Source organism: Diorhabda sublineata, chromosome 5 (assembly GCF_026230105.1).
Source record: "Diorhabda sublineata isolate icDioSubl1.1 chromosome 5, icDioSubl1.1, whole genome shotgun sequence".
Classification (NCBI taxonomy): domain Eukaryota; kingdom Metazoa; phylum Arthropoda; class Insecta; order Coleoptera; family Chrysomelidae; genus Diorhabda; species Diorhabda sublineata.
In genome coordinates, this window is record NC_079478.1 from 28,317,756 (window position 1) to 28,340,410 (window position 22,655).

Genomic DNA, 22,655 nt, shown 5'->3' on the forward strand with positions numbered 1-22,655 from the left:
ATTCTTTTATGGAGTGGCATAAACAGCTTCACAGAAAAAGCGTAGCTAGCTTACTTTGAAACTAAATCCAAAATTTGGAAGTCTTCAATACTTCGGTTGACTTATTGAAAACTGAAAGGCACCCTAAATGTAAATAACGACGTAGACTTAAGTAAATACTCGAAACTCATTGCATATGGCTACTCGTGAAAAAAAGTAGTACTTTACTCACTTGTTGCATAAATAACTGTTCCATGTCAGATGATATATCACCATATTCGCAAGGTTGAAACAATCTTGATTGTATCAAGCTTCCATATCGACCAGTTCACGCTCGTAAATAATTTTTTTGGTAGAGTTCTTAGAAGAAAGCCGCGATACTTGATAAATCTCTTTCTTGTCTTCATTCGCTTTTCCACCGTTTAATTAAAACGGATTTTACTGTGAGGTGAATTAGTAGATGGCAATGTGATCTTATTATATACCATTCTGCTAGATTTTATCTCATATTCCTCTTAGCACTGTACTAAAAAACTAGTGTGTCCTAAATATAGTTTTCAGTTCTTTCTTCTAGCACTCTGTTGTCCCAATGTATTTAGCCAAGTTCTACAATAATTGTTTTAGCAGAGATTTTTACGGATACAAAAAACGGTTTTCACGTTTCGACAATTTATTTGATTTAATCTTAAAAAATCAAATGAGTACGTTAGTTCATCGAATAATGACATTAATACCTATAAATTGAAGGTATAAAATATTTTAACTTTACACTTAATAAAAGAAGGGTATGCAAGTACATCAAAGTCGTATTATGATTTAAATTTGAAGTATATATTTCATTGTCTAGCCGATTATGAAGAGTATTCTTTCAAATTTTAAATTAGCATGATTCATAATAACAAAAAAGAACTTTTATCCTGGCTAATGCCGTGACGAGTATTGAATTGCATCTCCTCCGAAGAATGTGACCTCCAACAACCGTTTCAACAATACCTATACCTCGGTTTGCGAGGAGACACACGTAATCCGGTGACCAGTTTCGATTTTATTACGTTATTGTAATTGTCCAACACCCATTCCGTCGATTTCTCTAAACCGAACTGAAAATAAAACAGTCAGCGTTGTTATTTGGTCGGTATAAGTTAAGCACTTTCCTGCAAATTCCTTCTGACACAAATCTTACTTCCAATTGCGAACCATCAGTCAAATATCGAAGCACATTTTCTTCGAAGAATATGACGTCCATCGACTTTTCATCCCTATCGACATATCCTCTAAATAAAACTTTTAACGAGATATTTGCAAAAAAACTATTTACTATTTACTGTATATATAATCTTCAAATTCTCTTCTTCGAGCATGTAATCTGGTACTCCAACAGATTCAAAAACCCCCTTTCGTCACAAACATTCAAAGTACTTCACGTAAATACTTGTGAATGATGAAAGAATCTACTTCATCCATATACTAATATTACCTATTATTGTCAAAGATTTGATTGGAAAGGACTTGAAAGGAAATTAGCTGGTCACTATATAATATTGAAGGATGTTCAACAAAAATGGATTCTCCAGTATCGCAGCAATAAAGAGGGACACAATAGATTCTTTGGGTCGCAGTGTATACTAGACCCCAAATCCATACATACAGTCGCTTAGATAACTTTCCAGAAAACTTTAGGACATTCAAGGAATAGATTAACAATACTAAAACGACTATTGTTGGAATCATCAAGGAGACTACCCTACTAAAAGAAAAGTTATAAGTGATAAGTGACCAATGTGAGGAAGTTTGGAGATAAATACTGGAATCCATGAGCTTCTGATGATGAATGTTTAGTTCCCTGTGTTTTTTCCTCTAGCAGAACGAATGGTTGGAGAGAACAATGGATTCAAAATTAACAACAAAAAAATTATTCTGGATATAGCATAACTCAAAAGATAGATCTGATGGACAAAATTTGAGGAAGGATTCTACTCTATATTGAACAATTGAGGAATAGTCGGTACGAAAAATGTGTGTTATCAATATTGTTAGCAATTAATCAAAATAAATATTTCTGATTAATAAAAGTTTGAAATATAACACTCCATTTGAGCATTCACGTCGTTTTCATGAAATTGTTGACATTTTGAATTTTTTGTATCTTTCCATGCACATATTACAAATATATGTTTATTGTTATAGTTACTGACTGAGTGATTGATGGATAATTTCTTTATTCCAACAGTATTACAATACAATTTAAATGAATCCATCATATTTTTGTTATATAAGGTGGTTTGTTACCTACGTCATTAAACTTGATTCATTATCGCTAAGAGTTTTCACCGCTGCAATATACCTGCAACATTTTCCAAAGACGTAAGCGATGGCACAATTCCATCAATATTGTGCCATAATCGATGACATGTATGGTGAACAGGTCAGTACTCAGTATGAGAAGTAGCTGATACATACGAAATTCCACCTTCAAGAAAAACATTGAAATGTCTCAAATATATTGCACTGACAGTTTCCAATTAACTGTTTTCAAGATAAAACAAATAGTTATTATTGCTCATTAAAACATGACAGTGTGCTATCTAGAAATAAAAAGGTGAAACTGTTAGTAACGGAAAGGTCTTAATGCTATTTTCCGTTATCGCTTTTCCTTCCTTTCAATTAAAAATTTCTCAACCGCTATCAGTAATTCGTGTTTCAACCTTCAGGAAATTTATGATTATTTGAACATTTTCCCCAGGATGGAACAATGAGGCAAACATCTTTATAACACTAGTAACAAACTGTGGATTATTGGAAATATTATTTTCCTGCTCAATTTTCATTACATCTTGAGAGTAATAATATTTTAGACGATTCCAGGATGCTACGAAATTTTATATTATTTCTCAAATTGAATTTGCTAGATACTGTAACGCTTTTCCCTCTTACTTTTCGTGGGGTTAATTGATAAACACTGTCTCTTACATTCTTAATTTTTACACAATATATGCTACACTTATGATGATTCACTTATAATTATCACTTAAATATAACTTAAATAATTTATGCAAATTATTCGATCATTTTGCTAATTCTCTGTTGACTACGACTATTTATTACATACTAACTAAATGCGTTTAGACAAATCATTTATAAACATAAATTAAATTCTATAAAGTTACCGAACAAAAAGAAACAAAAGAAATAGACGTTCCTAGAAATCTTTAGAAGAAATACTGCAAAGAAACCACCTGCTACCAAAAAAACTATATAAAAATAAACAATATTTTCAAAATTCCATAGTAGTTGGACAGAGCTGACCTAAGGAACCATTTTGTGAACTTATTCGTAACAATACCATATTATTTTCACCGACCATTGGTATTTGAAAGAGTATAACAAAAAAGTTCTTATACAAATCTCTGTATAGCAGTTAAAAACAACATACAAAAGAATATATTCAATATTTTCACATTTGTAGAAAATGTAAAATATGCATTTGTGCAAGTTTGATTCAAACAATAGATAGTCATTCTTGTCGTTTATCTGAAAAGAATGATATTAAAAAGAAAACTATTAGAAGAAGTGACTTAAACAACTACGGTAGATTCTGACAGTTGAACCTCAAAAAAGTACGATTATTTTAAAGTCCGTTAGGTGTATATTAGTGGAGCAAAAGTGCTGTCCAACAAACAAATCCAACAATTTTATAGCGAAAGAAAGAAAAACGATTCAATCCAGAAATCATAGACTGCTGATCGATTTAACGAAGTGATCGAAAAAATTAAAAGCGGTAAATTAGTTGAATGAAAAGGCATTGGAAGAAGTTAGAAACTGTATCATTCCGTGATAAAAAGAGATGTACTGTCTGTTGGTAACATGAATTTATAGTGCTAAGACGAAACACAGTTGATCAGCAACGGAAGAGTATTTTGACATATTAGTAGAATGTCTACAGGACATGGTGGGCGAGATAAAAAAGTTATTCGCGCTGAAAAATAAATATTACATTCCTAGAGCTGCGATCGAAGCTTTTATTCCACGTTGCAGGGAGTGCAATCTCAAAAAGATACAAGCGAGTTTCTATTCTTTCTGAAGATTTTAATACTCGAGGCTAGGTGGACGTAAAGGATTCTCAATCTGCCCCCTATGGAAATTATTAATGGCTTTTTGGTAACTGCGCCCCTTAGAGACAAAACGCTCCGCATATATTACACAGCTAAAGTGGTCGAAAAGAAGGGAATGAAGACACATGTGAAAACGATTCTAATTCACAGTAATAATATGAAAGCAGTCCGTTTAATGCAGAAGAAGAATCGTCTGATGGAATAAGCGCGACGCCAAGTGATTCTGCAGTGTGCAGTTCCAAGGTCGAAAATAAGCGTCTATCTTCATCACAATCCGAAGTTATATGTGCTCTTTATTCAACTGAAAACGTTATCGACAATGGAAGGCAAAACTGTTTTGCTTATCAGAAAAGGGCGGCTGAAAAATTGTCAGAGACATCGAACAAGAAGTTTAAGCCTATTGAAATAAGAGCGTATGTTTCTTTGGCAGCTCCAAAGGTCGATCGGGATCCTCTCGATTCTCAAAAGTGATGTATCTCTGAAAATGATATACATGAAGAACTGGCACTAGGTACCTCAAGAGGTATTATAGAATCTTAGTTTTCAAGATATGAAATTCAAGATTTTCTCGACGAGTTTTCAAGATAAAGTCACTGATAGAGTAATCACATTGAGACAGGCAGTTCGTTCTAAATTTAATGGTCATTGTTCCCAGAAATGTCCGTTTAATAATAAATAGTGTAATTGAAATAAAGTATGCCTGAATTTATGTTACAATATGGTCGAAGTTTGTTTTAGAAATATATATTTATGTATAAAGCTATGGTTAATAAATCTATTTCTAATTGTGACTAGAAAATAACAAGAAAATTGTAAAATGTCTCAAAATAATTATTGTCTCCCACACATGTTATGCCGGTCAAATTTTCTACAATTATCCAGTAAACGCAAGAAAGCTCTCGGGATCATGTTTAGCCGATTTTTTATAAAATGCCTGAATTTAACATGTAGATGAATCAACTTAAATTCAAGTTATTTCCTATTATTATTCCAATTCATATATTTATTGTAGGAAAAGCGATACTTTTCAATAATAGAAGTTTCCAAGCAAAATAGCACTATAAATATTGATATTTATTTGATAATTAAATATTTCAATCTACGTAATTTAGTAATGAACAAAAATATAAACCTATTAACTTCACACAAAAAATTATGACGGCCCATAACTGAAATTTGGAAGTTTGTCACGGAAATATAATGCATATTACTAAGTTCAAAACGGTTTATTGGAGTAGCGAGATATTATAACAAGATAATTAATTGAGATACATTAAATTCAATGAAACAACTTCATTCTGATATTGGAATTACATATAACAAGTTCATTGACTATCTGTGTAAACATGGAAAAAATTGGTCACCATTATGTGATACAATACTTTTATTTAAAATGCCTTATCTCAACCAATATAAAAGCTGAATTGTATTTTGGTTGAGACTACTTCTTAGTTATCAATAGCAAAATATTGGGTAGCAAAGTTTAAATGATGCCATACGACCTGAGAAGACCAACATCGGTTGACCAAGTGAGGTGACGCCTCCGGAAATATTGAAGTGATAATGGTTGATAGTTGACTGAAAATGTGTGAGCTAGGAGTCATAGTAGGCATTTCAAAAAGTGCGATACATCGCATATTAACTAAAAATTTCTCTAACTTGATCTTCCGGTCTTATTTTTGGCCATTTTCTTGGTCTACCTCCATCGGTCTTCAATTTTTTTATCCGGCTGCTGCCTTTCTAAGCGTTAATACGTCACTTCAAACTCTGTAATTTCATGAAGTTAATTTTGTTTTCTCCTCTTATCTGATTCATCTTTTTCCTTTTGCCTGACTATTCTTCTTAGTCTAATGACCGCTATGTAGAACCTTAACTTAACTTTTGTAAACGATATGGTCACTATGACATCAAATAGTCCCTATAAAAACGGCACAACATAATGTAAACAAATTACAAAAAAATTAGCCAACATATTATAAGTATATAACACTGCTGACACAAATTGTTTTACGACAAAATAGCTGAACTTTAATAATCTTTCAGTTTTTGAAATATACCGAATCAGCCAGCAAACTTATTTATGTCAAATGTTTCTACAGAGGATCTACCATTCTGGTTATTTAAAAATAGTTTGATGTGGCATGGGGTGGTCGCAGTGAAAAATATGTTCTACAATTTTCGTAAACTTCGCCTGCTAAACGATCTAAATGTCTTTGTGTTCGTGACAAGTAGATTGACTAAAACACAGTAGAGAATTTAGCAGCTGGCTGAGTAGGCTGTAGCCTAGTGCGGCAGATTACAAGGGGCGGCAAAGTTTGTCCCGCAATGTTTTATTTCAGTCTACGAGATTGGATATAATTATTATTCACACTGAAAAGCTGAGTTTTCATGATCAGCATAAGAGAATTTTAAGTATTTGAAGAAAAGGGGATGAAAATTAAACGTATAGAAAATATATACTAGATAAAAAAGAAGATTTAATGGAACACTTAAGCAAGATATTAGAATGGCTGCTAGTGATTACTTCAGAGTTAATACGTTTCTCATTGTCTCATATCAGAACTACCAATAGACCTATAAAGAAATTTTTATTTCTTATAAAATTCGAGTTTTTTCCATAGGTTCTAGCCGAAAAGATAGTTTCCTCAAAAAACTGTACACTAATGATTTAGAATCGAAATTAGTTCAGGAACGCGTACTCTTTCAAAGCTATTAACTTTTTCTTTGTATTGTTCTGTGTACGTCAGCATAGATTTATTCAGATGATAGACGCTTTTCTTGAATTTTCGTGAATCGTATGTATCAACGTTACTTGTTGTGTAAGTTTTATTCTTATTAGTGTTGAGTATAGTTTCAAAACATACCTTACCTTACTTTGAAAGTACATGAATCAACTTTGATTAAAATAATGTCTTTCAAAAATTCTTTGCAGCGAAAAAATTTGGTTTAAATAATTGTGAACTGAGGTATCAAATTTCAGAAGAAGATGAATAGCCTACAGGCGGCCAATCTGTAAATCCGCCACTGCTAAAAGAGCTCAGTTATCTATCTATATCTACAATTTTCATAGAATGTAACTGGCTCGTGAGACAGACTATCATCAAAATCATGAATTATAGAATCTGTACAAAATATTTTCAAATATCGTTTTCAATTACTTACTTTAGTCAGAAAAAATGGATGCTATAGTCTCACTTCAAAAAATTCATTGAGTTCCTTAGAGCACTCGTACTATTCTTTGTATTTATATTGTACGCAAAGCAAACAGAACTCAAGAAAGAAATTCACAAAACGGCACATTTATTGTTTGTAAAAACGAATGTCATCACAATATGATATTTGGATAATATCATTCCATCGAATTGTTTAATTAATTAGATCAAAAAGAGTAAGAACAATCATACATTTTTAATATTCTCTTAGTAAAAATAAATATGTGATGGTTGTATATGAACGATATCCCAAAATTGATGCAAAATTTAAATTTGCCGCTATTTATGTAATGGAATAAGTGTTGACAACCCTAAAAAAATAAATTATCAGCTCATAGTTTCGGGTTAGTAAAAATGGAGCATTACACCATAGAATAATGTGTCTTTATTATTGAACAATCTTTCAAAAATAAGGCAAGCTTGGCGGTTGACAGTTCAAAAATTTCGTACTAAATATGATCGGAATAGTATCAAATTCCGGAAGACAGGATGTGTTGAAGATACCAAGTACACTGGTCGTACAAAAAGAAGTCATTCAAATGTTAATATCTAAGCAGTACGGAGTCGTGGACATGAATTGCAAATTTCAAAAAGCTCTCTACAGCGTATACTCACCAAAGATCTGCGTCTCCAAACTAACAAAATTAAAAAAAGACAACAATTTTGAATCAATCACTGAATATCAAAAAATGAATGTCCACATGTGATTGTCAGAAAACGAATGCATCCACAAAGTATCACTGTATGGGCTGGAGACATAATTGGACCATACTTTTTTAAAAACTTTAATATCAAGCAGTGACTGTTACTGTTGCTGGATATCGTGACATGATAATACAGATCTTTTTCCGAACCTGGATGATATTGATGTGGCCAAAATGTGTTTTAAACATGAACGACTTTAATCAATGCATGATACATTTCCAGGTCATGTACTTTCTCGTTTCGATAATCAGAATTGGCCCCTTGCATCGTCATGTGATTCAACATCATTGAATTTGTTTCTATGGAGTTATTTAAAATAAAAGATCGATGCGTGCATTTAAGGAGGAAATTCTTAGTTGGATCAACGAAATTCAACCACATTTTGTAGATTGGTTATGCAAAAATTTGGACAATAAAAAAAAGACTAGGAACTGTATTCTTAAATCTATAAATACAAATAAATCATGTTAACGCACAAAATTGAAGTAAGAAATGTTTTTTTTTGGTTAAATTTTAAATTTGAAATTTTCACCGAAAAAGGAATGCGACGTTCGGTAACTTTCTGGGCTCCAATCAAAACCTTTACGTTTGATGTGGAATCGACAATTAATAAATCAAATCCGACATTATCAGTTTATTTAATAATACTAATTCACTATTAATACTATGAAAAATATGGATAACTATTGATTGATATTGAACCATGAACCTTACCATTATCTTCCAATTTTTTACTTTTTGTTATTTAATGGTGTGTTATAATCTGTACAACCTCTGAACTTTTTAATGTTTAATCATCATTTGTCTTGAGAAGTAGCATTTTTCAAAGTGAAATTGAGAGATGTAGTAGACATCTAAAGATGTCTTCTGGGTGTGTTTATACAAAAATTAGAAACTATACCACACTTCTAGTCCAGTCCTGTTAAGAATATATCTTCTAGAATATACCACCTGTATGTAAACTTTCACCTTGACAAAGTATACCTTATCTAAATGCGACATACGTATGTTTGTACCCATATCTATAGAACCGAGTGATTCCCTTTATACCTCCGAAGCATTTTTGTATATATATATATATATATATATATATATATATATATATATATATATATATATATATATATCGGATGAAACTTAATTTGTTCCAACAGATTTATACAGTAATCGTTGTGTTTTCGTCGAGAATATCCTGTGCAAAATGTTTGTCAAATTTATAGTTTTTGTGATATTGTTCATAGTCACTATACAATCCGTCATTTGTAAACCTTATATAAAAGGTAAGAATCATTTTTAGATAAAACAAAAAAATTTGTTTAGACGTTTAATAGTAAATAAAATTTTTCAAATAAAAAGCAAAAAGAAATTATCCGTGTTGAAGTAAAAATCGTAGGTATTAGAATCCTATTGTATATTAATAAAAACGTCGAAAAGATCAATATTTTCTATATGTATATTGTTTTATATAATTTTAATATTCTATAAGAAGTAAAAGTACTTTTCTGAAGAATCTCTCAGAAGAAAGGTGCACCTGAATATTTTTTTCACAATTGTATGTTTTTAAAATTTACCTAACAGTGTATTCTTTTGAAATTTTTGCTTTTTTAATAAAATATGTGTTACATGATCCCGATCTACCTTTTGTAGCTATTCTTTGTCGAATCTATTTCTTTATTTTATTAAAAATGTTAATTTCAAAGCCTAAAAAAGGAATTTTTAGCACAATAATTTTTTTATCAAACAATGTATAACCCAATTCCCATTTTAATTAATTTTTTCTTAGATCTACCATGATAATAGTAATTTTTTGAAGAAAATGTTTCTCGTCGCGTATAAATTTCGATCTGTGAACCATAGGATTGTTAACGTCGTTCACGAACCATTGAGCTATCGAAGCTATTTTAGATTTGAAACCTCATTTGATTAAAGACTCTATAAAATCACAAGATAAATACATTTTTTTAAAGATGCACTACAATTGGTCATATTATATCAGTTAAATCGTTTACCCATTTCATAAAACAAAAAACTGATCAGTTTGGTTCCAATTCTATATCTTACATCCAAGTAATATACGACATCAGTTCATATACTTTGTTCCTCAACTTGAATATCCTGATTATTCTTAACAAGTAACAAATCAATGGTTTTTTTCTCGTTTCTACCTTTTATGGATACTTTCATTATATTCTACGTTCAATTAATATTTTATTTAATGGAAGTTGATGAAATAAGTAGAGTGTTCAGTCTTCAGTATTACCCATTGAGCATACAACTTACATAATGCATTTGTTGTCGGTCGACTTCATTTCAATATTCTTGCTCTATCAATTCCATCACCTCATTCAATTTTCCATCTTACCTAGAATATTTTTATCATGACCTTTAACGAATGTATTAATTTCGAAATGCATTTCAACAATAGAATATAAACATTCCCTTGCCGAGTATATCTATTTTGGCACATTTACCTCTTTTGTATTTTCAAACTAAAATAATTATTGGATTAGTATAATGTACAATAAGTGAATAATATGTCATTCTCATTGTTTTCTCTTTATTTTTTCAAAGCGAAGTTTAGAATTGAAATGTATAATAAATTACAATTATCAATTTTCATATTCCACTTTAAATTCTAATTAACGGTTATTATTTAAGGAATTTTCTAAGTGGTTCTGCTTCAACATTCTTGTTGATTTAAATATTAGCAAAAGTCAAAGTTGAGGTTCATGTAGAAACGGGTTGAGCTTCCACAGCTTTGTTGTATTCATGTATAAATGGAACTGCAAGCAGCATCGATTCTACTACACTTTTTTCCAAACCCCATGGCATTTCAAAGTTGTAAGATCGGCTCCTAGAGTGAATAAAATTGTTGTAGATGACCTCTGGAAACATTGCTCTATATATAATTCCGTACTCGGTAATTGCAAGATTGTCGCGACAGGTTAATTTATTCCTACGAGCTTTTTGTACATTTGCCATTTGAGTAATTTCAAAAAGGATATCTCCTCCGTACATCATTGAAGCTTAGCATATTTTTTGTCAATTTGGTAGAAACTTCTTGATACTGTAAAATTTTTAGGAGCTTTAATCATTCAGTTCATCATAACGGTGTTCCAGTATAATCACAATCACAGAGCTTGAAATTAAACCCAAAAATGCAAAATTTTATCATTTTCATTCCAAACAAAGCTTTATCAGTTTACTTCATATCAAGTGTACCTTTCAGAAATTATTGAATTTTTCCAAGATTTAACGTTTTTGGCTGTATTATATCTCCGATTTTCGATCAAGCATGCACGTAGTTTTTATATATTAACGCAATTTTGAATATTATGGTACTATTCGATTATTGAGATCATGAAGCTGATGCTCTCAATATCGTTGAGAATTTTCCTTGGCTTGCATTCTCTAGACTTTGAGTGATTCCATATTTTGTCTTGATGTGCTTGGCAACAAATTATCACAAACATTGAATACTCTTTTAACAATACCTCGAATTCGAAATCTTCGTATTCCATTATTACCAATATTCAACAAATTTGAATTGTTTAAATATAAAAATCAACGATAAAGCTATTTCCTATAATTGATAGCAATAACAATTGTGCTTTGTTTTGATCAAGTTGTTAAGGCTCAACTAGATATTGTGCACTAATCCTTGGCGTTGCGAGGTCATCATGAAGAACATACCGTATTAATTTGCAATGTAACAATTCGTGATTGCCTTGAGTTATCATAATAAGAGTGAGAAATTATTTATCTCTATAACGATATTTTCCACCGCGTGAAAAAGTCTCCGTTTGGAAATAGCTTCATTGTTTCTCAAAATATTCTCCATTAAGATCAATACACTTTTGCATGCATTTGAACCAATTTTCGAAGCATTTTTTCCATTCCGATCGAGAAACCTCCAAAACATATTATTTGAACGCATGAACGCTTCATCAGGTGTAGAAACCTCGCAATTTATTTTTGATTTGCTGTAATAATAAAATGTGTGCCAAATAAGGACTGTACGGCGAAAAGACTCATACAGTCCATTGTTGTTTAGTTTCAGGTTTATATACATAGATGCGCGATTTAGTTCAATTTTTTGGCCATGATGAACATTTCAAGTAAACAACTCAAATAGCATTCGTATGACAACACTTCCTTGGTACGCTCATAATTAAACTTTATTATGGCAAAGTCAGATTTGACATATTCATATCAGTATTGCCATACCTCAAAACTTAGTAGCAACCCTCGTATTGACATCAACAAAACATCAGTCATTCATATAATTTATATTCAAACTAAATGAGTGGAAAACCAGTCGATCCGATATGGAAAATACTATTGAAATCTGAAATTATGAATAATTCGAATACAATAAACGAAAGGCAAAAATAAGGACGTGATTAGGGAAAGTAATAGGTTTTGTTGAGGGATTAATATCAAAAAAGGAAAATATATTATAGAAAATTCCCGACACAATTGACTAAATACGAGCAGTGAATTTAAAAACGTTTTTTCCCTCTCTATATTCAAAAATATCTAGAACATCACAGTTAAACATAGATACTTCGATTATTTTCAACCAATTTACTTAACCTTATATCGGGAGTGGTCGCCAAAATCTTAAAACCTTAAATGGAAACGTAAGTTAACTGATACCTTATATTGAAGGTCGTCGAATTACCTTTTGTCTTTGTTTTATAATTCACTAGGAATCTGATGAAAACTGTAAACTAATAGTCTTGTCCTCAATTGTCGCATTTCTTTGTTACTCTCTTTCCATTACTGTCCGTCAGAAAGTGATCACTTTATATCGTACCTCTTCATACCCTTATATTTGTTATCTTCTTTGGTGTGCTTGTTTCAACTAGGCAGAGGTCGATAATCGATTAATAAATAAATTTATGATGTAACGTATGAAAAGGTAGATACTTAACACTCACATATTTTTCTGTGTAACATTTCACACCATTCTCATTTGCAGTTAAATATTAGAAAATATTTTTCGCAATAATAAATACTTTCAGAAATATATAATCCAAATAATTTCAGACAATTTGCCCATTATGTGTCACCTTCCTGAAGACAAAGGACGTTGTAGGGCGTTAATCCCAAGATGGCGTTACGATCCCGATTCGAAACAGTGCAAACTATTCAACTACGGTGGATGTGCTGGAAATGTTAACAATTTTGTATCTAAAGAAGTCTGCATAGAAAAATGCAAAGGTATTTATGTTCAAAATAGTCTAATTAACAAAAATAAATATGTATAAATTAGAGCTAATAATATATTTGAAGTAGATCATATTGTTTTTATAGAATGTCAAAAAATTATTTTAACAAACATTCATAGCCTTTCCTCTCTCATTACTCTATCTATTTTTGGGAGTTTACTTCTGATACCATGCAACTTTTTCTGATAACTTATTTTCAGATTAATAATTGTATTCAATAATGTTCTTTAAGAAAGTTATTGAACTAATTTTGTACTTGCGCGGTTCCTTCTTTTTTAGCTCTAGAAAATCGAAAAATCATCCGATTTTGATGAATTTTCTTAAAATCTCCGTTTTTACGTCGGATTTGCGAAAAAAATTATGGGAATAAAAAAAATTAAAACTTATATTGGTTTCAGGGCTGTCAGGGCTTTAAATGTTCATGAAAATGTAATCATTCACATATAATTGTTGATAACTTTTTTCCAAATAATCAAATGAAGTTGTTATGAATTTTTTTCATAATCCACATAAAAAACGAACCAATTAAGAAAAATAATACAAAAATGTTGATTTATCATGTTTTTACAATTAAAAATAATAACACTTTCTCTTGAAATTGACCTTTTCTCACAATCGTTTGTACCTTTTTTATTAAGTAATCATTAAATTTATATGAACAAAAACATTCTTAAAACCATTTACTGTAATGAAGGGTACAATATTAAAAGTTAACTTTGAAAACTTTCACCATCAAAAAAATGGTATCCTACTAAGGTTGACTGCTAGAGATAAAAAATGAATAAACAAACATTTCTCAATTTTTTGTTCCAAAATGTTCGTTTTTCTGTGTATATTAACAAAAAAAATATATCAACTGCTTTTGATGCTTTGTAAAAAAGTTATGAACGATTATATGCGAAGAAGTACGTTTATGATAACATTTAAAGTCATAAAACTATATGAAATCTCCAGGTGAGATATTTCCCATATTTTTTTCATAAATCCGCCGTAAGAATGAAGATTTGAAAAAAAATAATTGAAATCGGATGATTTTGCCATTTTCAGCCAAAAAAGGGGACCGCGAAAGTATAAAATTACTGAACTTATAGATCATTCAAGTCAAAGATCTTTCACGACAATGAGAATTTATATTGTAATATTTTTGAATGAAACACAAATGCTGATATAACGATTCTAATATTACAGTAGTCAGAGCCCAAAGGTGGTTGATGTATATGTAGAGAATTATCAAAAGTGCTCTATATAATGGAATTTTTTAGAAAGAAACTCGTTTTCAAACTAATTAGGTACTCTTCATAACGAGTTATTCATTGGTTCTGCATTATTGTGACTTTCCTAGAACTGATCAAAAATGCAAGTTAATTCACAAGAACTTTGTAATTGGATGATTTAATTATTATGTTAGCCTGGATAGAGCTACCTTGAATTTCACTGCAGCAATAAGAAGGGAAAATAGTTTATCTAAATTAGTCAACTGATTGAAGAGATAAATTTTTATTCAGTAAAGAGTTGTGGAAAATGATCCCAATTTTGTTCAGTTACAGTTGTAGAGATGTTACATATTCATATTTACGTAAATGTTAATATAATTGATGATTTAATACACGGAATTTTTGATTATACCTGAAGCCTCATAACCATAGCTGTTAAGACCAAGTGCTATTATCTTTTCTACTCAGTTACCTTTTTCTCCTTTTGGTTCGACGAGTCGAGGCATTTTTGAAAAAAGTTTGGGCGTGACCGATACCAAAAGATCTTGTTACAAGTCTTGTTAAACTTTTTTTTTCAAAGTAAACTAACTGAAATTTCGTCATCATGTATTTATGTTTATATAATATTTTTGAGGAAAGAGTAAAATATAATATTTTAAATCCTATTGAACCATTTTCTTTCTTGCTCATTTTCCGTCAATATTTTTAGACTTCTGTTTCTTGAAAATTCGTGGTTCAATCATCAGGACAACCAGTTTAAAAATTAGTTACATATTTCATAGTTTTCCTAAATTCCGTAGCAAAGTGAATTAATATAATGATTCTAAATCTTGAGATGCATTATTCTAATATTTGGTAACGATACTTGTCGAGACGAAGAAATAATTTGGGTACGGATCGAGTCTTAAATATATCTTGTTTCAGTCTATTCTCGTGGCCATTTTTTCTAATTAAACGTATCGAATTATTGGAAATGTTGCCATATTTCGTTTCGTGTAAAGCCCTAGTTGTTGCAATTGGCATGGAATTATTCTTTTTTTTTATCATAGAAATCTACCACTCATATATATTGAATTTAGTTTAATATTTTAAAAAAATTAAAATAATTGTTTTTTTTTATTTCAGGTACCTAAAGTTACTAGTTTTGTAATACCTACTTAAAACCAAAGTGATAACTTACATGATTTGATGTACAAATTTTATTTATTTTTTTGTATAAATATATGAATTTTATTTCAATTCAGTTGTTTTATTCAGTTTCATCCCAATATTATACGGTCGTAAATGATGAGTCTTTTTCTTTCCTCTTTGCGTAGTCATATTGCCTTTCAAAAACGAATGTTTAATGACAGCTCAATACCCAATTGAATTGAGGACTGAAACTTTTGAGACAACTCTTGTATTATCTATATGCACAATAATCTCCATCAACTCACACACCAATTCCAACGTTGCTCCCAGCATCAAAATCATCATTATAGTTCTTCCAATATCAATTGCAGAAAACACTTAAAAAAGGCACAGCTATCAAAGAATTGCTTACTCTTCTTAAAGGTCTAAGCTTAGAGCAAATTCATTATTCTGACAAGCTGTGCAAAGAACAGGGCTCTTCTCAGACTACCTCCTTACTATTGCATATTTAACCCTATAGAGTTAATATGGGCAAACTTAAAATCAGAATTACGAAAATGTAATCAGTCTCTAGAACTGAGTAAAGAGGTTGTAGAAATCGTAAAGAAAGCTCTTGCAACAGACCGCCTTTAGAAAAACGGTGTTGATTATGTTATCAAACAAGAAGGTGAGTATGTGGTATCACCCTCTTTGCAACCCATCATAATTCAATCAAATGCTGGAATTGAAATGATTTTTTTCTTTTGTTTTATTTGCAACCATTTTTTTTTCTTTATTGTTTTTACTTTGAAATTTCTTTTTCCATAAAACGAACGAATGAGGTTCAAAAGGGGCTTAGTTCACGTCTGGTACCCTGTTTAAGCTAAACGCCCTTACAAATAGGTACTTGTTACTCGTCTATTTACGTTTTGTAATTTAATATTCAGTTGTAACAAGTTTAACGAGATATAATAATGATTTTTTCTAGGTTACAAGTAGGACTTGAATTAAGTGCATCTGTTTAAATAATGGCGTATAATGCCGTTCAATTTATAATGTTTCGATTGCCTTGTAACAAATACTTTCTCGCATAAGTTATATACATTTTTTTAAAAGTATTTATAAAAATGATAAATTTATAAAATTATGTACCTACGCGTATGGTGGACCAAACAAAATTGTCGGCATAGGTTTTTATATCTGCAATTGATATTGAAAGATCCATACTAATACTGTGTAGTTAAAAACTGTGGGATCTTGTGAAATAAAAAAGGTGCGGGCAGTAACATGGGTACTATAGCGTGGGTGCTACATCAATGATAAGATGGAGCATGATAATGTACCATCGATCAAATAGGATAGGGGATAGGATAGGATAGTGGACACCATAAATCGTGCTTTTGAAAACTAAAAATAAAGCCTTCATAGAAGGTTCGACACCAAGATTCAGTTCTTAAATTAAAGAAGCATACAAAATTAACCGCATATTAGAGTCATATTTGCAATAAAGGATATTGTTGTATATATGCAGGAGCATATAAACAACAATATCCAAACAAAATATATGGGAAGTCAAAATTAATAATGCAAAATAACATTCACAAAATATAAAGGAGTTACACCTCTAGTAACGGATAATCCCTATCACAAAAAACAGCGTAAAATACGTAGGTATCCATCTTTAGTCAAAGAACTCACGTGGAAAACACATATCCTTACAAGAAGGAGACAGTAAGTAATTAAATTCTGCAAACACTACTGATTACTAGGCTGTAAATTCAAATGATCGTTGCAAAATAAACTCCTAGCTTACAAGCCGCCTTCAAGCCAATATGAACCTATGGGATACGTGTTATGGGGGATAGCAATCAAATCCCATAAAGAGGTTTCAGTCTAAAGTATTACAGACAATCACCGACGCACCGTGGTTCATACCCAACAGTGAAATCAGGAAGGATCTTAAAGTGAATTTTGTCAAAGAAGAAATAAGTTAACGCTCTTTACATAGACTTAACAATTACCCGAACGAGCTAGCAGTAAATCTACTTGAGACAAAAGTGAACAAACTCAAAGATTAAAAATACCAAAACCATTGCAGTTTCCGTATCTTTTTAAATGTATATTTATATAAATTAAGTTACATCAATTCCTAAATACATATACTAATTATCAAAGAAAACAGTGAGGAATGATGTCACTGGACATCAGTCAATATATAATAACAAAATGATAGTGTAAATCTACCTTAACGCGTTCACTATTACTTACTTAATTTCTCTCTGTGAGATACCCAAACAAAGAATATTAAGTTTAATATTTTCAAACAAAAATAATATACATAAATATGTTTATTTTTCTAACTATATATCATATTTGTAATAATTAATAGGTTTTAATGTTTCAATGGCTTTTCGGAAACTAAGATATGAGATCAGGAAGACCTTCTAGCAGCTGCGTGTGGATCCTAAACCAGAACCAAATTTCAATCACAGATTCTGAACGTCGCGTTCAATTTTCGGTGGAAATTTCAAATGTTAAACAAGGTCTAGAAGCGGTTTGGATTTTCATTACTTTTTGTGCGTTAATTCTTCCATGATATTTATATAGTTGTATAATAGATGTTTAATAATAATTATTGAACAGTTATAAACAATTTACCCATACACTGCTATTACACTAAAGTTTAATACTAAAAAGCTATTTTTAAGCTAAAATATTTAAAAGCATGAATACTACAAACAGTTCCTTTCATCATGATTGGGTTAAGCCGATCATAGTTTCCGAAGTCTTTTAGTCTAGAATTTCTCTTAAAGCAAACTTTTTGTCTGCACTGAGAATACTGATTCACAAATATTTGTAATTTTTTAAAAAGTAGTTTTAAAAAGGAGTTTCTTTGAACCGCTTAACATGGTTTTGTGGCTATCATTTCGATTATAATGAACTACCGCATATAATGCACATTCGATTTCTATAAACCAGTATCATCGATTATACTCTTAGAAATCATCCAAATTTTATATGAATCTTATATGAATATTTGGTGAAGCTGTCTAATGCCAATTACTCCTAAAAACTTTGGTGTAATCGTTACACAGTTTATTCTTTCTCGTATCTACTTCTTTGACGCTTAACATTTATGGTGTTTGTTATGGTATGATGCAACTTCACCACATTTCAATATTTTTTCCTCGCTTGATAATATTTTCTTCTTCTTCTTCTTCTTCTTCTTCTTCTTCTTCTTCTTCTTATTTTAAGACTGTGTCTTGTATTTTCAAAGAGGCAGCCTAAGTTGTGACTGCGAGGACCAGCTCTCATACTAGCGCTTTGGTGGTCTTCCAGGCTGTCTACTTGTGTTGGGTCTCTCTTCCTTTGCGATTTTCGACAATCAATCGTTGTTCATTCTATTGACATGATCTCTCCATGCTCTTCTTCTAGTTCTGGCCCATCTCACTATATCCCGAACGTCACACATTCTTCTGATTTCATTGCTCCTTATTCTGTCTCTTAGTGTTTTCCCTGTGATTGAGCGTAATGTCTTCATCTCGGTCGTTCTAAGAATCCATTTAGTAGTTGCAGTCTCCGCCCTCGTTTCTATGGCGTATGTCATTACTGGTCTGACACAAGTTTTATATATCCATGTTTTGCTTTCGATACTTAAAAATTTCTTCCTCCATATCACGGTTCGAAGGAATCCTGATATCCTAGATGCTGCTGTTGTTTGCGTTTTGACTTCTTGTTTCAAGTTCCTATTGCTCGTGATGTTTACCCCTAAATATTTAAAAGACATAACCTGCTCTACACTTTTATTATAAATTGCCAGTTTGAATCTTCTTGGTTCTCTCGCTATTGTCAAGGATTGTGTCTTTTGTTTCGATATGATCATATTGAATTCTCCTGCAACTGTTTCAAATCTGTGTAGCAGTTTTTGCAGATTATTCTCATCTTCAGATATCATAACCGCGTCATCAGCGTAGCAAACTATCTTAAACTCATGTTTTCCCATTCTGTATCCTCTGCCTGCCGTTTTGACTTCTTTTATGATTTCGTCCATTATAATGTTGAAGAGTATTGGGTTGAGACTATCTCCTTGTCTGATCCCTGTTGATACTGGCATTTTACTGGAGAGTTCGTTGTTTACTCTTACATATTTGCTATTTCCGTTGTTCATGTCCCGAATGATGTCTATCGTCCTTTGGTTTACGCCTCGTTTTTTTAGTAGCTCAATGACGTCATGTAATCTCACTCTGTCAAATGCTTTTGTTAAGTCTATGAAGCACATAAACGCGGTTTTATTGTACTCTATGGCCTTTTCGGCAATCTGTCTTAAGATGAATATAGCGTCTATGGTTGATCTATTTTTTCTAAATCCCTGTTGTTCTTCGCTCATGCCGCTACTTGAGATTTCTTCTGCAATAATTTTTGTTAGTAATTTTGAAGTCGTGCTTAGGAGGCTGATCCCTCTATAATTATTTGGATCTTTCTTTTCCCCTTTTTTAAAGACGGGGATCGTTATGCTTACTTTCCATTCCTCTGGTACTTTTCTCTGGTCGTATATCTTGTTGAACATGACATGCATTTGGTCTATTAATTCATTGCCACCATATTTAAGAAGCTCGTTATTAATGTTATCCAGCCCTGGTGATTTCCTATTTTTCATCTTGCGCATTGTTGCTTCAAATTTGTCTTTTGATATTAATTGTTGTTGGATGTCTTCTCCTTCCTCAGATATATTTTCTTGTTTCTGTTCTGTGGATTGGCTTGTTATTATGTCACCGTAGAGTTCATGGAAATACCTTTCCCATTCTTTTAACGTTATTGTTTTCGTGTGGATGTATTCATTGATTGGTCTTTTGATGTTCCTTATCCTATTCCAGATCTTTTTTTGTCCCCCATATAAGTTGTTTTCCATGTCTGATGAGTATTTCTCCCAGAATTGTCTCTTAATCGTTTGTATTTCCATATTTGACCTATTCCTCACGACTTTGTAATCAGCATATGTAATTGTTTGATTTCTATATTGAAGATATGCTTTCCTTTTTTCTTCCGCAAGTGATTTGATTTCGTGTGTGAACCATGGTTTCGTGTTGGGCTTTCCGTTTTGGTTCACCTTTCGTTTGCCTAATGCCTCTTCTGCAGCTGTCCTTATATTAGTACTTAATCTTTTCCATGCTAGTTCTACGGTATCATCTTTCAAGATCTTGTTTTCATTTATTGCCTTCCTTAGTCTTTGCTGGTAGAGGTATTTTGTGGTATCATCGCCAAGGCTTCTATCTTCAGCTTTTCTGTCACTTTCGGTTTGTTCTGGGTTTTCCTTTGTACGCAGTTCCGCATTATGGCTAGCACCATATGGTGGTTAATCCCTGTGTTTACTGAGGTTAATGTTCTGACATCTAATATTTTTGAGGGATGAATATTTCTGTTTGTAATAATGTAGTCTATAATCGATTTATGTCCTCTTGTGTTCTCGAACGTATACTTGTGCTGTTGTTTATGGGGATAAAACGTGTTGTTAATGCGTAGTTCATTATGTGCACAGAATTGTATGAGTTGTTCTCCATTGCTGTTGAGTGTTTCTTCGTTAAACCGATTCTTAATTCCACTAATAACCTCTTTACCAATCCTTCCATTAAAATCTCCCAGTATCATAATTTCGTCTTGCTTCGGTATCTTATCCATGGTGATCTGCAGTTCATCATAGAATGAGTCTGTTTCTTCTTGACTTTTACTCGTATCAGGAGCATACACGCTTAATATATGGGTTTTAGTTGTTTCTGTAAATTTAAACGTGGTTTGTAGCAGTCTGTCGCTTATATACTTTATGTCTATTATGTTTTTGTCGTATTTCTCGTGCACTAATAGGCCTACTCCCGATGCTGCTCTTTCATCTTTTGGTTTCCCATTATATATCAATGTATACTCCGCGATTCTAAAGTTGCCAGCTCCTTTCTTTTTCTTCTCAGACAAGGCACATATGTCTATTTTATGTTTCTTAAGCTCTATTATGGTTTCTTGGTCTTTGTTAGCAATTGATGTAACATTCCAGGTGGCTATTCGCAATTGTTGTCGCTTCCAAAATCGTTTTTTCCTTAACTTTGCCGGGTCGTTATAAGTTTTATCAGTCCTATCCGAGGCTACTTTCTTCGTTCTCTGAGCAAATGGCTGTTTTACATGAGGTAGGTAGCTAGCCTTGCCTTACAACCCTCCTCTTTTATCCGGGCTTGGGACCGGCAGCATGGTCGTTGAGCTACTCAATCCGCCCAACGGCCATACTGGCAGAGATAATATTTTCCACTTTTTCAATTGATACCAATTCCTTATGCAAACTCCTGTATTTTTGTCAAATGGAATGTATATAATATATTTACACCGAATAATATGTAATCAATAGTCAATAGTCAAGGCATGGTTTGATTTATTAAAGTTTTTTCTAAAACTATGTTCATCTATTTATATCATTTTAGAAATACGTTCTTGCATTGTTAAATATAATGTCTTGCATTGGTAGGTAAAACGTTAAAAATACAATTCACTGCAGTGAAATATTCAACAAACAATCAATTAATTCCGTTTAATTAAAACTGAAATATTTTGTTTGTATTCCAGCATCGTCCATTTAACACTTGATCAAATATTACCTTTGAACGATCGCAAAAACATCCAGAATCGAGCAAAACCGTTAAAAACCGAACGTCAAATTTGAATTGATGGGATGGTTTGTGTATTCTATTCCATTAGAAACATAAAACTTATAATGAGAATACCAAAATGGCTGCTGCATGTGATGAATTATCTCAAAATACGTCATCTTATTGAGAGAAAATAGAAATATTCAAAAAATATCTATTCTCCAAATTCTGAAGATGTGAAAGATTTTCAGATGAAATATGATTATACGGGATCTAATAAAAAGATAGATTACCAATTGAGCCATATATTCTGGTCTCTAGAATCAGTCGCGAAATTCCATATTCTAGGACAATAGTCATCTAGGATATTTTGATCGATTGTTAAGTGATAAGGAATGGAGCTTCTGCTCCTTCAATCTCTTCAACATGTAACTAACATCTAATTTAGCTATCATACTTTGCT

The 22,655-nt window shown here is 31.7% G+C and overlaps 2 protein-coding genes across 2 annotated transcripts; one reads left to right on the top strand and one right to left on the bottom strand.

Annotated features, from left to right (window-relative positions):
* The first annotated feature begins 9,026 nt into the window (after positions 1-9,026).
* Positions 9,027-15,651, top strand: LOC130444150 (kappaPI-actitoxin-Avd3c-like). The gene is made up of 3 exons (XM_056779191.1): positions 9,027-9,288; positions 13,061-13,234; positions 15,582-15,651. Exons 1-3 carry the CDS (start codon positions 9,210-9,212, stop codon positions 15,587-15,589), a joined length of 261 nt encoding a protein of 86 aa, XP_056635169.1. The 5' UTR covers positions 9,027-9,209; the 3' UTR covers positions 15,590-15,651.
* Positions 15,652-20,786: 5,135 nt separating this feature from the next.
* On the bottom strand, positions 20,787-22,647 carry LOC130444703 (craniofacial development protein 2-like). The gene is made up of 2 exons (XM_056779979.1): positions 22,630-22,647; positions 20,787-21,713 (listed from the first exon to the last, which is right to left on the bottom strand). Exons 1-2 carry the CDS (start codon positions 22,645-22,647, stop codon positions 20,787-20,789), a joined length of 945 nt encoding a protein of 314 aa, XP_056635957.1.
* Between the last annotated feature and the right edge of the window lie 8 nt (positions 22,648-22,655).

Excerpts from the sequence above, each read along its gene's own strand:
- LOC130444150 (XM_056779191.1), top strand. The coding sequence starts at position 9,210 with ATGTTTGTCAAATTTATAGTTTTTGTGATATTGTTCATAGTCACTATA. Across the intron at positions 9,289-13,060 it reads TTGTAAACCTTATATAAAAG|ACAATTTGCCCATTATGTGT; the intron begins GTAAGAATCATT and ends AAATAATTTCAG.